The sequence below is a fragment of the Microcaecilia unicolor genome, chromosome 2 (assembly GCF_901765095.1).
Source record: "Microcaecilia unicolor chromosome 2, aMicUni1.1, whole genome shotgun sequence".
Taxonomy (NCBI): domain Eukaryota; kingdom Metazoa; phylum Chordata; class Amphibia; order Gymnophiona; family Siphonopidae; genus Microcaecilia; species Microcaecilia unicolor.
Genome location: NC_044032.1, coordinates 516,804,994 through 516,822,010, shown reverse-complemented (window position 1 = coordinate 516,822,010; position 17,017 = coordinate 516,804,994). Strand labels below are relative to the sequence as shown.

The 17,017-nt window shown below is 43.1% G+C and overlaps 1 protein-coding gene across 1 annotated transcript in view; it reads right to left on the bottom strand.

Annotated features, from left to right (window-relative positions):
• The window catches only part of SLIT2 (slit guidance ligand 2), an 809,356-nt gene that overhangs the window by 110,541 nt on the left and 681,798 nt on the right, over window positions 1-17,017 (bottom strand). The window contains exons 24-25 of the mRNA XM_030191232.1: window positions 14,093-14,164; window positions 7,644-7,807 (exon numbers count right to left, since the gene is read on the bottom strand). Of these exons, the coding sequence (XP_030047092.1) occupies window positions 7,644-7,807; window positions 14,093-14,164 (236 nt within the window). The remainder of the gene's footprint in view (window positions 1-7,643; window positions 7,808-14,092; window positions 14,165-17,017) is intronic.

Genomic DNA, 17,017 nt, shown 5'->3' with positions numbered 1-17,017 from the left:
CCTATATTTAGGTGGGTATTTACACCAGGTTTTCAGTGGCGTAAATGGCCGCACCTAAATGTAGGTGCATTCCCCCGCCCCATGCGCTATTCTATAAACTGCTCTCAACTTTAGGTGCAGTTTCTAGAATAGCACTAAGTGCTGTTTTTGGACGCACCTATATTTTGGATGCCATTTACAGAATCTAGCCCTTAATGTGCAAAGTTGCCTGCGCAACTTAGAATAGTGTCAGTTGAGTGCATAGCTTAATAGGTTAATAAGCTGTTAACTGGCTTTACCAATAATTGGCTATAATTGGCATTAATTAGCAGTAATACGCGAAACTGTTCTTAGTTGGGATTCTACAAATTGCGTGCACAAAATCTCTAGGGGGTGTGGACATGGGAGGGGCATGGGCAGGTCAGGGGCATGCCTAGAACGTACACACAAGTTCTAGAATACTAGCATTAAGTGCCTAACTGCTTCCAGCTAGGCATGAGCATTTACACCAGCCTTTCAGCTAGTATAAGTGCTCACACCTACAGTTAGGTTCACAACTGTGGAGGTATGCAAGTATTCTATAACGGAAATTGCATGCACAATTGCCAGTACAGAATTTGTGCTTAACGCACATCACCCCAACACCTAGCTTTAGGTGACCTTTTGAAAATTACCACCAAAAGCATAGTAAGTTATGCTGAGTGGAACCTCTGCACACGTTATCACACAGCTGTACTTTGTCTTGTATACAATCTCCATGGCTAGAGGACTAACAATACTGAAAATGGTACATTCACATCTTAGGGGCCCTTTTTTCTAAAGTGCAGTGGGAGTAATTACTATGTTATTTAATATGCGGTAATTTTCGTTACTACTGGGGGAATTCTGCGCAATTGGACAGTGCCTAATTTGTGCAGAATTCCAAACCCCACAAATTCTGCAAAGCTGCTGGCATCAGTTGCTCTCTCCTCGTCCCCCTCAAAGATCATGCAGCACAAAATGGAGGAAGTGAACCACTGCACATTAGGTCACTTCCTCTTCCTCTGCTGGCTTACATCTGACTGTGTATATGAATAGCAGAAGTTCACTTCTTCCTCCTGCCGCACAATCTCTGTGGGGGAGAGGGAGAGAGCAACTGATGACAGCTGAGTGTGCCATGGTGGGGAGGAGGAGGAGGAGGAGCCAGACAGAACAAGCCGGATGTGATAAGGGGAGGAGGACAGGCAGAGCAAGCTGAGGGTGCCATGAGGAGGGAGACAGGCAGAGTAAGCAAAGTGTGCCTTAAGGAGGGATGGAGCAGGCAGAACAAGCCAAGTGTGCCATGTGGAGGGGGTATGCAGGTTAAGCTGAGTGTGCCTTAAAGGAGAGTGTACCAAGATGTGGAGGGAGCAGAGCAAGGTGACTGTGCCCTAGAAAGAGTGGGAGGGGCAGGAAAAACAAGATGATTGTACCATAGGGAGGGTGGGGATGGGCAGGACAGACTGAGAGACGTGAGTGTACCCTGGAAAGGGTGGGAGGGGACAGAGCAAGGCGAGTTTGCCCTGGGGAGGGGGACAGAACAATGTGAGTGTGCATTAGGGAGGATGGTAGAGGGCAGAAAAAGGTGAGTGTGCCATGAGGATTTTTTTTTGGGGGGGGGGCAAGGGGCAGAGAATGCTGAGACTGTACCATTGGTGTGGGTGGGAATTCAAGCTTCAGGGTGTGCCATGGGAAGGGTGGGAAAAATAGAATGATAGATGGGGAGAGGAGGGCAAAGAATGAGAGGTGGGTGGGTGTGCCTGGGGAGAGAGAGAATGAGAGGTTGGTTGTACTGCATGTGAGAAAGGACTTTGGGGGCAGATTTTGGGGTCTTGCTCTGAGTTAGAGGGAGAAAGAACTGCAGTTGGGAGATTTAAATGAGGAGGGGAAAGTCATGAGGGAATTTCAAGTCTTATGATGGGGAAATTCAATATAAAAACACTAAAACAATGCAGAATTTTAAAATATTGTGCAAAGAATTTTTAAAAATTTTGCACAGAATTCTCACAGGAATATTTAGTGCACAAGAAAAGTAACAGTCACCTTACTGGTATGATAGTGCATGCTAATGAATGCGCTATTATGGGGTAGAATAAGGACATGTTATGGGTGGGGAATGGGCATAGAGTTGAAGCACAGTAATTTACCATACACTGTGTGACAGCACAGGTGGTGCCCTGTTGTGGAGCTGCCACAGGGGGAGCTCTGGTTCCCTGATTACTGGTTCGAATTAAAGGTAATAAAGGAAAGGGTAGTTTCCCTTTAAATGAAAGGAAACCTACTCCCAGGAAGCCTAAACCACAACAGGGATATCCATAGGCCAGAATGAGGAGAGGCCAGTAGGAAAGTTCTAGCCTAATGAGAAGCTGAATGGGACGCATATTCAAAAGAATGGGGGCAGGGAAGCAAACACTCCACAGGGAACAGTGCCCATGTTGGGAAAGGCTGGGGAGCAGCCCAAAGAGATTCTAATTGGAGAAAGAAATGAAATGGGCCCACAGACAGGCCAAGATTAGAAAGTCAAAGAAGTCCAAATAGTTGTCTGAGAAAACGGAAATAGCACGGAAGAGAGCTAAATATGGGTTTCCAGAGGTCAGTTAAAAGAACTGAAGATGGAAACACATTTGGAAGTACACAGACTGTTTTTCAACAAATCCATGAAATCTAAAAGAAGATCCATTTATGAATTACCATATTGAAAGGTGACTATGGGCAATTACTGACTGACACAGTACAAATCAAGCAAAAGTACAAGGAATATATGGAAAACCTGTACAGAAGAGACACTGACATAGATGACACCATAGAGGATACTGATTACACACAAGAAACTACAGTTCAGAACAACCCTTAAGGTCGCTATCAGAAAGAAAGACTACAGGAGTAGACAGAATTGTAATTGATTTACTACAAGCAGTGGAAGATAACTCAAACAAGGTGCTTACCAAACTCTGTCAACAAATATGGAAAACTGCAATGTGGCCAGCAGATTGGAAAAGATCAGTCTACATATCAACTGCCAAGAAGACCTAATACACCATTCAAACTATGGTATAATCTCCTTAGTATCATACCCCAGCAAAATAATGCTGAAGATTATTCAACAAAGCCTAGAATCATACATAGTAACATACGTGGAGGGGCATAATTGAACAAAAACGTCTATCTCCATGGGCGTTTATCTCCGAGAACGGGTCCATGAAGGGGCGGACCAAACCGTATTTTCGAAAAAAATTGACGTCCATGTTTTATTCGACAATTTGTGAGCTGGGCGTTTTTATTTTTCAGTGATAATGGAAAATGAAAGCGCCCAGCTCAAAAACGAATAAATCCAAGGCATTTGTTCGTGGGAGGGGTCAGGAGTCGTAGTGCACTGGTCCCCCTCACATGCCAGGACACCAACCGGGCACCCTAGGGGGCACTTTTACAAAAACAAATAAAAAAGGTAAAAGAGCTCCCAGGTGCATAGCACCCTTCCCCTGGGTGTTGAGCCCCCCAAATCCCCCTCAAAACCCACCGCCCACAAGTCTACACCATTACTATAGCCCTAAGGGGTGAAAGGGGGCACCTACATGTGGGTACAGTGGGTTTGGGGGGGGGGGGTTTGGAGGGCTCCCATTTACCAGCACAAGTGTAACAGGTGGAGGGGAGATGGGCCTGGGTCCACCTGCCTGAAGTCCACTGCACCCCCTAATAACTACTCCAGTGACCTGCATACTGCTGCCAGGGAGGTGGGTATGACATTTGAGGGTGAAAATAAAAAGTTGTGAAACGGCATATTTTGTGGTGGGAGGGGGTTTGTGACCACTGGGGGAGTCAGGGGAGGTCATCCCCGATTCCCTCCAGTGGTGATCTGGTCATTTAGGGCACTTTTTGGGGCCTTATTCATGGAAAAACAGGGTCCAGGAAAAGTGCCCTAAATTCTCGCTATAAACGCATATTTTTCTTCCATTATCGGCGAAAGGCGCCCATCTCTGATCGCCCGATAACCACGCCCCAGTTCCGCCTTCACCACGCCCCCATCAACTTTGTCCGCATCCGCGACGGAGTGCAGTTGAAAACGTCCAAATTCGGCTTTCGATTATACCGCTTTATTCGTTTTTGTGAGATAAACGTCTATCTCCCGATTTGGGTCGCAATATAGGCGTTTTTATTTTTCAATTATAAGCTGGATAGTAACATAGTAGATGACGGCAGAAAAAGACCTGCACGGTCCATCCAGTCTGCCCAACAAGATAACTCATATTTGCTGCTTTTTGTGTATACCCTACTTTGATTTGTACCTGTGCTCTTCAGGGCACAGACCGTATAAGTCTGCCCAGCACTATCCCCGCCTCCCAACCACCAGCCCTTCCTCCCAACCACCGGCTCTGGCACAGACCGTATAAGTCTGCCCAGCACTATCCTCACCTCCCAACCACCAGCCCTGCCTCCCAACCACCGGCTGTGGCACAGACCGTACAAGTCTGTCCAGCACTATCCCTGCCTCCCAACCACCAGTCCCGCTGCCCACCACCGGCTCTGGCACAGACCGTAAAAGTCTGCCCAGCACTATTATGGAAAGAAAATTGCATTATATATAGGCAAGATTCAGGAAAGGTCAGGGAACAAACATGATTGCCAAAGTTTACTAGATAATCAAAAAAGCCAAAGCATAGCAGAAGGAAATGCACATGTGCTTTATCAACTACACCAAGGCCTTCAATTGTGCTAATCATACTAAAATGTGGAAAGTCCTTAAGAAAATGAATGTTCCTGAACATCTTATCACTCTATTGGGGAATCTTTACTCTGGACAAGAAGCAGCAGTCAAGACAGAGCATAGTAAAACAGATTGGTTTTCAATCGACAAAGGAGTAGCACTCAAGACAGAGCATAGCAAAACAGACCGGTTTTCAATTGACAAAGGAGTAAGACAAGGCTGTATTCATAAGTACATAAGTATTGCCATACTGGGACAGACCAAAGGTCCATCAAGCCCAGCATCCTGTTTCCAAGAGTGGCCAATCCAGGTTACAAGTACCTGGCAAGATCCTAAAACAGTGCAATAAATTTTATGCTGCTTATCCTAGAAATAAGCAGTGGATTTTCCCCAAGTCCATTTTAATAATGGCTTATGGACTTTTCTTTTAGGAAGCAATCCAAACCTTTTTAAAACCCCGCTAAGCTAACTGCTTTTACTACATTCTCTGGCATCATATCTGTTTACCTTGTATGTAAAGTATATCATGAAAGAAGTTGGATTGCAAGACAATGAACACATACATAGCAGAAAGTGAAGACAACTTAATGGCCCTCCTGATCAGATTTTAAAAAGACAGTGAAAGAATAGGATTGCAACTAAATCTAAAGAAGACAAAAGGTATAACAACCAGTTTTAGACTTGATAATGAAGACAAGTTGTGGATAGTTTCTTCTTCCTGGTATCAATTATCGATGAAAAGGGCTCCAGCGATCAAGAAAAATGACAGCGACTGGCACTTCGCAGAGCTGCAATGAAAGGCTTAGACAAAATTTATAACAGCAAGGATGTGTCCTTAGAAACAAAGATCTGAATTGTACGTGCCATGGTTTCTTCTATTATACTCTATAGATACGAGAGCTGGAGCAACAAGAAACGGGACAGAAAATGTTCTGCAAATCCCATGGACAGCTAAAAAGAAAAAGAGCTAGGTCTTGGACCAGATCAAACCTGAACTCTCACTGAGACCAAAATAACCAGGTTGAAACTATCTTATTTTGGATATACCAGAGGCAATTCTATAACTAAGCACTACAAGTTAGGTGGCCGGATTCCATTATAGATTACTAGAATAAGTTAGCATCTGTGCCAATAGCAGGCCTAAATGCTATTGGCACAGATGCATGCACCTAAATGCGGTATTTAGGGCACAGCTTACAGTAGTCAATAAGTTACACACAGAAATGGAAACTCTGCCTTCTTCCATTTATATGCTAAGCAAGTTGCATGTGTTAGCTATAGAACCCAGTTTAGCACCCAACTAGCGCTTATAAGCATAATAGTACATTCACATGTGTTAAGTGCTAGTATTGTATAATTTTAGCACGCAGATGACACTTATATTTAGGCGCTAAAGTTATAAAATGAGGGGGATTATGTGATGATCAGATTCCTTAGAGGAGAGTGTTGTGCATGGCAAGGTTGAAGACAAAGGAGGCACTGAAAGACCAGCAGCAAGATAGATTCAATTAAATCAACTATGAATGTGTCATTGAGTAGCCCTTCAAAGAAACAGAAGGTACAGCACAGTGAAGAAAGTCAATCTATATGGTCACCTGCAGTTATCCTCACATTGGTGACTCCTGATTATCATCATCATCACATCAATAAAAGGGCCCTTGGAAGTTTATTACACAAGGTTGGAACAGCTCTGGAAGATGGTGCTACCTCTTATTTTCACCTGCTTTGATACCTTCACAGAACAAATATATAATAAAGCATCTTTGTTTTGAGTTCAGCTCTGGAACATATTAACACCTATCCTGCAAATAAGGTGATCCATTGCTTTTCAATATTTTAAAACATCAATATGGCTGCCACAGACAACCAATGCAGTTCCAGCAATTGTAGGAATTAACCTTTTTCTCCAAAGCAAATCTACCTACATTGCAACAAAATCTAGCACCAGCTTGTGCTTCTTTACCCACCTGCCTGAGAGGCTAAGCTAAAGGAAATTGCAATAATTTAAGTGGGAAATTATGAGGAGGAGCGTCCCTGACCTTAAAAGCCCCAGGTTCTACAAAAGGGTGAAAATGATGAATCAATCACAGCTGTAAAAAAAAAATCCTTCTATCTCTTTGACATGGGATTTTTTAATGAAAATGAAGAGTCTAAATATCATCACTATGTAGACAGAATGGGCTCAATATTCAATGGTGGGCTGCATCCGATAACCGGCATTGAATATCCAGATTTTTTTTGGCCATTTCAAACTTAACAGGCCAAGCTGATATTCAGCACTGGCCAGTTAAGTTTGAACTGGCCAAACATAGGTCTGGTATTCATCCAGCCAAATAAGGCCGCCAAACATACCTGTTTAGGAAATTTGTGTTAAGTTCTGTAGATTATCGGTCATCTATTACCTCGTCATTGATTTTATTGTGAATTTTAAAGGGAATTTTATTTTTTGTCATAATGTAACATTGTTAATCTCTGGCAATTTCCAGATTTATCTTTTGTAATCCGCACAGAACTGAAAGGACTCTAAGATATTGTGTTGTTATGTTATATTATATTGCGCGATATAACTGGCTATCCGCTAACCGTGAATTTTCAGTGGTTCATGGCCGGCCGTATCCCGCTGAAAATTAGCAGATAACTGGTTATGGGGCATTTAACCAGCCAGGTGTTGATTCTGGCTGGTTAAATGCTTTTGAATATAGGAGGGAATGAAATCACAAATCACTGTTATTTGAAAGAAATTCAGAAGCTTTCAATAATTCACAAATAGCAACCACTCTTGACATTGAGAAGCATGTTTTTCACCTTAAATAATTTCCATCATGCAGCGTTATCAACAGACACACATATATTCACAAGACTGGGCAAGCAAAACAAACTATCCACAGGAAACAAAATCTGGATATAACATTTCAGTCAGATGACAAATGAAATGAAACAATACCTTGGCAGGTGAATTTTTTGGACGGTGTGGTAAGAAGAAGTTTGTCTGCTAGTTCCCCGGGTCCAGCACATCGGGCAATACCTGGCTCTTTGTATTCTGATTTAACCCAGTCTGATAGCCACTGCATGTTGCAATCACAGTAGAGAGGATTGGCTCCTATAGCACTGTAAAAAAATATTTTTTTGAAACAATCATTAGAAACACAAGATAAAGTAAGTGTGATTTGTGATCACAGCTCAAACCACATTTCTAATCTGGGTATTCACCCATGCATTGCATTAACTGAGTCACTGTAAGGGGTAACAATGATAAAATCTATGAACTAACCACGTACATTATCATTTAGTGACTATGTATTATCGTGAGGTTGGCAAATTACACCTATAGTCCAATACCCAAATCTTAGCAACAATTACAGTTATGGTCACAGTTCAAATTATTTCACATCCCCGTTTTATTTTGGCTACAAAGAGAAAAAGGTCACTATGTTTCGAATTATATTTGATGGCCTGATGGTTTCCTACTGCTACGTTGGGCTTGAAACTAGAACAGGGATCTGGCACTTCTCAGGGATGTTTTCCCCTATTTTATATCTCTTCTGAGTTTAACTTTTTAATCTAGTCAGTACAGTTACTGTCCTTGGCCAGGGGTCAGGACCTCTTCTGGAACCCTGCCCTACATTCAGTCACCCAGTATTGCTTGATCTTCTCTCCCTACCCCCTTCTCTCCCCCCCCCCCCCCCCAGGGTCTGTGAATTCTTGATTTACAAATCAAGGGAAGTTGTGCCACTGACTTTCCCACAAACCACTTTGCTCCCCCTCCCTGAGCTGCCATTTACACGTTGTCAGGTACATCAGAAGAACCAGGTGACTGAAATTACATGTTTGATGAATTACATTGTAAAGGGTACTGTGATCCTGTTTAGACAAAAGGTGGTAATTTTAATAAAGTTCAGATACATTTAAGGTGAAAGTTAGCGAGGTGTGGTAAAAGGCAAGCTTTTACCATACCTTGATTTACCACAGAAGTCACCAACCTGCAGTATCACAGTCCCACAGGTTGCTGACTGCCATGGAAAATAAATAATGCTGCTTGCGAGACATCCCATAAGTAGCATTATTCTAATTGCGTTGTACACTTTGAAAACTAGGCATGCGTTTTATAAGATAGGGCACAGGGCAGATCTACGCTTAAGTCCTAATTACTGCCAATTAATGCCAATAATTATCACCTAATTAGCTAATTAATTTATGTGCAGATCTGAGATCTGCACCCAAACTTGCGTGCCCAACTTTGAGCAACTTATATAGAATCCAGCGGAATGTGGGCATATTTTAAGCACAGACATTGTCTCAAGTTTTAAAATGGAAATACATGTGCACACAATATCTACGTACATCTGCATCCGCATAGAGTTGAAAATGTAACCTACATGCATTCTTTCCCCAAGACCAAACTATGGCTAGTGGAGATAAAAGTCCATGTGCAATGGAACCACACGTGCATTATCTGCTGCCTCGAGAGAGCACAGTTTTCATATGGCTGATTTATGGAAGTAAACCAAACCAAGAGTGGAAGATGACCAAATGTTGCAAAAAAATAAAGTGCCTTTAATGGATAAAGAACATGTAAATACAAGTCCCAGACAGGCTGTGTTTCGACTGGACAGCTTTCATCAGGAGAATCTGTTGAGACTCCACGAAACAGAATTTAATCCAACCAAAAATATCAAACACTGCCTTAATTAAACTGTCTGTAAGGATGCATACGATCAACATAAAGGGGGACAGTCTATATATGGCTCCTAAAAAAAAAAAAAATCGGTGCTGAAATCAGTGCCGACTAAGCGTATTCTATAATTGTTGTCTAGATTTAGGCACAGTATATAGAATATGGAGTAAATCCCTGCACGTAGATTTAGGCACACTGGGCTGTATTCTATAACTATGTGCATAAATTTCAGAATGCCCACAAAATGCCTATTTCTATGCCCATAGCCATGCCCCTTTTGCTTCACACAATAGAAGTTTGGCGCACTTCAGTACAGAATACACTTAGCGAGCTGTGCACTTAAATTCTAATCAGTGCCAAGTAGTGCTCATTATTGCTTGTTAAGTGCTATTATCAGAGCTCATTAGCTTGTTAAGCTTGTTAAGTTACACACATTGCTATAGAATCCACACCGATTTCAGCATGGATCTCTAGGCACGATATAGAATCCTGGGGAAAACATCTAATCCGCATGGAATAAACCTGCAAGAAAATAGCTATTTACTCAAATGAAGAGCTTTGAAAATTGTCCTCTGCAAAAGCATTTGTTCCGTTCCCAATATTCTCCTTTTGTTACAGAGACTTTCTGTTATATTGATTGACTTTTTTTTGTCCCACATCTACTCTGATGAAAAAGAAATGCATTGAAAATCTGTGGGATAGTCAGAAATCTTCAACAGATGTGGGATGTGACAAATGTCACCCCAACAAGATAGGCTACACTGAGTTAAACTAAGGTCCTTCAAGGCCGGCATTCTATCCCCCAGTGACCAAATCTAATTACACATACCCTAATAGATCTCAAATGTAGATCTTTTTCTTATACTAGATCTAATATAAATAGATTTATGGCACAAAACCATACATTATCTGAGTTAAGTAAATAAATCAGAAACCAATGACTAGGTATAAGGAGGGACTGTCTAGTGCTTAGAGCACATATACAATTGCAGTTAGTTCACTTATAGCCCATCATACCATTTACATAGTTCACGGGGGATTTCGACCCAAATCGGGAGATGGGCGTCTTTCTCCCATGGGCACCCAAATCGGTATAATCGAAAGACGATTTTGGGCGCCTCCAACTGCAGTCTGTGGCAGGAATGAACAAAGTTGACGTGGGCGTGTCGGAGGCGTGGTGAAGGCGGGACTGGGATGTGTTTATCGGCCGAGGAGAGATGGGCGCCCTCGGCCAATAATGGAAAAAAGAAGGGCGGCAGAAGCGAGAATTTGGGCCGCTTTTTTTGGACCCTTTTTTTTCACGAACAAGTCCCCAAAAAGTGCCCCAACTGCCCAGATGACCACCGGAGGGAACCGGGGATGACCTCCCCTGACTCCCCCAGTGGTCACTAACCCCTTCCCACCAAAAAAAAAGAACTTTAAAAACTTTTTTGCCAGCCTCTATGCCAGCCTCAAATGTCATACCCAGCTCCATCGCAGCAGTATGCAGGTCCCTGGAGCAGTTGTTAGTGGGTGCAGTGGACTTCAGGCAGGTGGACCCAGGCCCATCCCCCCCTACCTGTTACACTTGTGCTGGTAAATGGGAGCCCTCCAAACCGCCCCCAAAACCCACTGAACCCACATCTAGTACTTATGGGTGCCCCCCTTCACCCATAAGTACTATGGTAATGGTGTAGAGTTGTGGGGAGTGGGTTTGGGGGGGTTTGGGGGGCTCAGCACCCAAGGTAAGGGAGCTATGGACTTGGGAGGTATTTTAATTTTTTTTTTACTTTTTACAAGTGCCCCCTAGAGTGCCCGGTTGGTGTCCTGGCATGTGAGGGGGACCAGTGCACTATGAATCCTGGACCCTCCCACGACCAAATGCCTTGGATGTGTTCGTTTTTGAGCTGGGCGGCTTCGGTTTCCATTATCGCTGAAAACCGATACCGCCCATCTCAAATCCGCCCAAATCCGATGCATTTGCCCGGCACCAACCGTATTATCGAAACAAAAGATGGACGCCCATCTTTTTCGAAAATACGGTCTGTCCCGCCCCTCGCGTACTCGTCCTCGGAGATAGTCGCCCATGGAGATGGGCGTTCGCATTCGATTATGCCCCTCAATGCGTCTAGGAAGTAACAATTTAATAAGAACAATCGTAAATTAAATTCTGAAAATCATAATAACTGCAAATAATTATTTCTTAATCACATACTTGTGAAACAGTAAAGTCTTTACACCCTTCTTAAACATATCATCACTGGATAGAAATCTTAAATTAGACTGTAAAAACTTCCAAAACTTAGCAGCCTGAAACGCAAATAAACATGTAAAAAATTTCCTTGAGGTAACACCCTGGGGACTCGGAAAACCAAATTTAAAAAAGTTACAAATATTATAAAATTGACCCACTAACAAATAGTGCACAAGGGGAATCATATATAGTGGTGCCATTCCATATATGATCTTCTACAACAAACTGCCTGATTTAAAGATTAACCTAGCCTCAACACTAAGCCAATACAGCTTAACAAAATAATCTGTGATTCTATCTGATTTCTTGAGAGAGTAGATCAAGCAAACGGTCACATTCTGAATAGTTTGAACTTTTCTCAACAAATAGGTTGGTAAACCTAAATAGACAATATTACAATACTCCAGTTTGCTGAGAATCAATGACTGTACCACAAGTCTAAACAGGTCTTCTGACAGGTAATTACGGATAGCCCTTAGCTTTCTCATAATATAAAAAAAGAGTTCTTAATAAGTAAGCCAACAAAGAAAACTTCTCTGTGAGGCCTTGGTTAAACCCCTTTATCTCCAGTTGAAAGCAAAGGCCACTATTCTACAAACTTCTGAGGTGTGCAAAAACCAGTGGCGTACCAAAGGGGGGGGGGGAACGGTGGGGGTGGTCCGCCCCGGGTGCACGCCACTGGGGGGGTGCCGCGCGCCTGTCGGCTCTTCGTTTTCATGCTCCCTTTGCCCCGGAACAGGTTACTTCCTGTTCCGGGTCAGAGGGAGCATGAAAACAAAGAGCCGGCAGGCGCGCGGCACCCCCCCCCCCCAGCGGTGTGCACCCGGGGGGGTCTTTCACCGGGGGATCGGGGGTTCTTTCGCCTGGGGGGCATCGCGCTGTTCCGGGGGGACGCTGCACCTGGGGGGTGGGGCGCATCGGCGATCCACCCCGGGTGTCAGCCCCCCCTAGGAACGCCATTGGCAAAAACTAGTGCACAGAAGTCAGTCTTTATGGGAAGAAGTCAAATATTTCCCGATGAAGGGAGAATATCTTATTAGCAGAAGGGAAAAAAATGCCACGTGAGGAATTCCTCCACATACTTGCCATTTTAAACACAGCAATGATACAGATTACAGCCAGGTGTCTGTTTTATTGTCTCTTTCTCGCATCAGGTGAAAAAATAAAGCATTATCTAGGGAAGTAAATGCTGAAAATCTCATCCAGTTTCCTTCCAGAGTTCAGCCTCTGGGCGTCACATTTAGTCCCGGCTTGAATGCTCTCAAACATCTGTTTAATGAATTTGCTTATTGTTTATTTTCGTGCGTGCTGACCAGAAAATGTACTGCTTTGCTAAAAATGTATCATTACACTGTGCTCTTCATCAGATGAGGCCTGGCTGCCAAACTCGTGGTTTCTCAGCTATTTCAGGCAGCTGAACTACAGTACATGACAGGTGGGTTGTGCTTGTGGTTGCCTTGGAGGAAGTATGCCAGACGTGGTTTCCTTTCTAAAACTGGCGACCACAAAATGAATCCGACATACGCAAACCATGGTCCTCAATGTTGACTACACTTTCCAATTTTGAGGAAATGTAATTAAAGCCTCTCAATCCAAGGTTTAACCTGCTCTCAGGACTTCAATGAATATTGAAGATTCAAACACGGCACTACTGAAATCCCTTAGTAGAAAGCAACTTCAACTGTATTATTCAAATCATACTGGACTAGATTCTATATATCATGCCTAAAAGAAGATGCCAAAATGAAATACGCCTAAGCCTACATTTCCACGCGGTTTACAGAATACACTAAGCGCCCATCCACGTGACTAAATTTAGTTGCAGGCAGTTACAAGAAGTAAAACTTAGTGTAAATCCCGATGCCTAAATTAGGTGCAGATCGGGTGTATTCTATAACAACGTGCATACATTTTAGAAATGCCCACAACCTGCCCATTCCACACCCATGGCCATGCCCCCTTTTCAACTATGCAACTTATAATTTATGCATATCACATTATAGAATACGCTTAGACAGTTCTGCGCATAAATTCTAATTAATGGCAATTAGTGTCAATAATTGCTTGTTAAGTGGCAATTATCAGCACTGTTATGGAATACGCTTCAATTTCCGCATGGAAATCTCAGTGCAATATGTAGAATCTGGGGGATGGTGCTTATATTTAGGAGCTAAGATTCTTGAATGAGGGGAAAATGTACTGTTCTGAAGTGCACTTTGCACAAAAGAACACAAACTGCCTGAACTTTGGCACTTTTGTGTGTTTCCATGTGTTTTCCATTATTTTCCACACAAAGTGCATGTTTGCAAAATCACTTCATACTTTAGTACATGGCGCCCAAAAACAGAAGACTTTGGCCAGAATCTGTAACGCTGGATTTCACCAAAGCAGCTAACTCCCTTAGCTCTGTAACAATGTGATGATGCCCAAGAGATATCAAGGAAACTGTTCTCTAAAAGTGCAAAACAGGATGACATATACTCACAGGTGTGACAGTGCCGAAAGGTCATTAAAAGCTCCATCAGGTAAAAGAGAAATATCATTACCATGTAAAGACCTAGGAAAAAAAGAAATAAAAGAAAATTATTTTCATCCATGTAGGAGTGAGAGAATGTTCTTCCTGTTACCAAACAGCTAACAAGACTACCTCAAACACCCACCTTTTTTGACCAAATGAATGCAATCAGTGAGACTCATGTTCTACAGTACATGTTTTATTTTTTGTGCATTCTGTAGCAAATCTTATGTGTTATTTTTCTATGTAAGATTTTGAAAAAAAAAAAATAGATTCCTCTAGACAGCTCATTTTGCAAACAGTTTATGTGCTAATAATTTAAGGGTCAATATTCAAAGAGATTTAACCGGCCAAAGATGGCTCCTGGACTGTTAAATCACCTGTTCAGGGCTACCCGCTGATTTTCAGCTGCACCTAAGTGGTTAGTGCCATTGAAAATAATCGGTTAGTGCGGAACTGCAAACCAGCTATTTTGGGGGTGTTCTAGGGGTGGAGTCAGCACCTAACCAGGCAGGTTAACCGCATAAATGGGATTGCATAAAAGTCAGTTCTATCTTTATGCGGTAACCCATAGCCCAGTGGTTCCCAAACCCGGTCCTGGAGGCACCCCAGCCAGTCAGGTATTCAGGATATCTTAAATGAATATTCATGAGAGAGATTTGCATGCAGTGGAGGCAGTGCTTGCAAACGTCTCTCATGAATATTCATTGTGGATATCCTGAAAACCTGACTGGCTGGGGTGCCTCCAGGACCAGGTTTGGGAACCAATGTTATAGCCAGTTAAGTGCTGAATATCGCACTTAACCGGTTACGCGATAGTCAGCTCCATAAAATCAGATATTCAATGCCGAAGCCCGGACAGGGCTAGGCATTGAACATCCGAGAATAATGCCGGCAGATGAATATCAACCCCTTATTAGCTGATTTTCATGATTTTGTATTATAGCAGCCAATAACCCATTAATAGGAATAACACCTTGCATGTGGTTGCCTGGATGAAAAATTTTATGTACCGAGAAAGCAAAAAAGTACAAACAGTGCGGTTTGCTAAAACCCAAAACCCTGCACTGTATTTCAAGATTTAATGTACAACATGTTACTGAGGAGCTTTCAACATCAACTACATTTCCTATACTGTGTTTCTATGATATGATATGGTATTCATAGAGGGGCATAATTGAACGAAAACGTCTATCTCCATGGGCGTTTATCTCCGAGAACGGGTCCGTGAAGGGGCGGACCGAACCGTATTTTCGAAAAAAATAGACGTCCATGTTTTATTCGACAATTTGTGAGCTGGGCGTTTTTGTTTTTCAGTGATAATGGAAAATGAAAGCGCCCAGCTCAAAAACAAATAAATCCAAGGCATTTGTTCGTGGGAGGGGCCAGGAGTCGTAGTGCACTGGTCCCCCTCACATGCCAGGACACCAACCGGGCACCCTAGGGGGCACTTTTACAAAAACAAAAAAAAAAGGTAAAAGAGCTCCCAGGTGCATAGCACCCTTCCCTTGTGTGTTGAGCCCCCCAAATCCCCCTCAAAACCCACCGCCCACAAGTCTACACCATTACTATAGCCCTAAGGGGTGAAGGGGGGCACCTATATGTGGGTACAGTGGGTTTGGGGGGCGGTTTGGAGAGCTCCCATTTACCAGCACAAGTGTAACAGGTGGGGGGGGATGGGCCTGGGTCCACCTGCCTGAAGTCCACTGCACCCCCTAATAACTGCTCCAGTGACCTGCATACTGCTGCCAGGGAGGTAGGTATGACATTTGAGGGTGAAAATAAAAAGTTGTGAAACGGCATATTTTGTGGTGGGAGGGGGTTTGTGACCACTGGGGGAGTCAGGGGAGGTCATCCCCGATTCCCTCCAGTGGTCATCTGGTCATTTAGGGCACTTTTTGGGGCCTTATTCGTGGAAAAACAGGGTCCAGGAAAAGTGCCCTAAATTCTCGCTAAAAACGCATATTTTTTTCCATTATCGGCGAAAGGTGCCTATCTCTGATCGGCCGATAACCACGCCCCAGTTCCGCCTTCACCACGCCTTCGACATGTCCCCATCAACTTTGTCCACATCCGCGACGGAGTGCAGTTGAAAACGTCCAAATTCGGCTTTCGATTATACCGCTTTATTCGTTTTTGTGAGATATACGTCTATCTCCCGATTTGGGTCACAATATAGGCGTTTTTCTATTTCGATTATAAGCTGGATATTCTGCCAACACCCTCAAAACAGGTTCAAAGTGGATTACAAACCACAACCAAATAAGACAAAATACAGAAATTAACCTAATAAGAATCTCCAAAATAAATAAGCTTTAAGCTCCTTTTGAAAAATTAAGTAGGAAGGTAACCTTTTCAACACTGGTGGTAAAACACACCAAATCTCAACTGCCTGATAATTTAGTGTGCGCTAAAAATTAGTGCGTGCTAATGATAGAGACATCCATATGGGTGTCTCTAGCATTAGCGCGCACACGCTAATTTTTAGCATGCGTTACAAAGTTTGCACGCCTACAGCACGGCTTAGTAAACAGGGCCCTTATATTGTATTCCAGAAAAGGAAAGAAAAAACAGTAATCTGGATGACCCTGCCTGAGAAATACTAGGATGGAGAAGAAAAGAAAACAAATCTACTAAGTATTCTGGACATATACCATCAAGTAATTTGAAATATGCACTTGAAAAGGCAAACCAAAGCAACTTAATCAAAGAGGCCATCACCCTATCAAACTTCTTGAGACAAAACATAATTTTTGCCAAAACATTCTGAAGCATCCGAGATAGGCCTGGGTCCACCTGGCTGAAGTGCACTGCGGTACCCACTAAAAGTGCTCCAGGGACCTGCATACACGCAGGCCTCTAGGACTGGTTGCTGCTGTATAACATTGGCACACC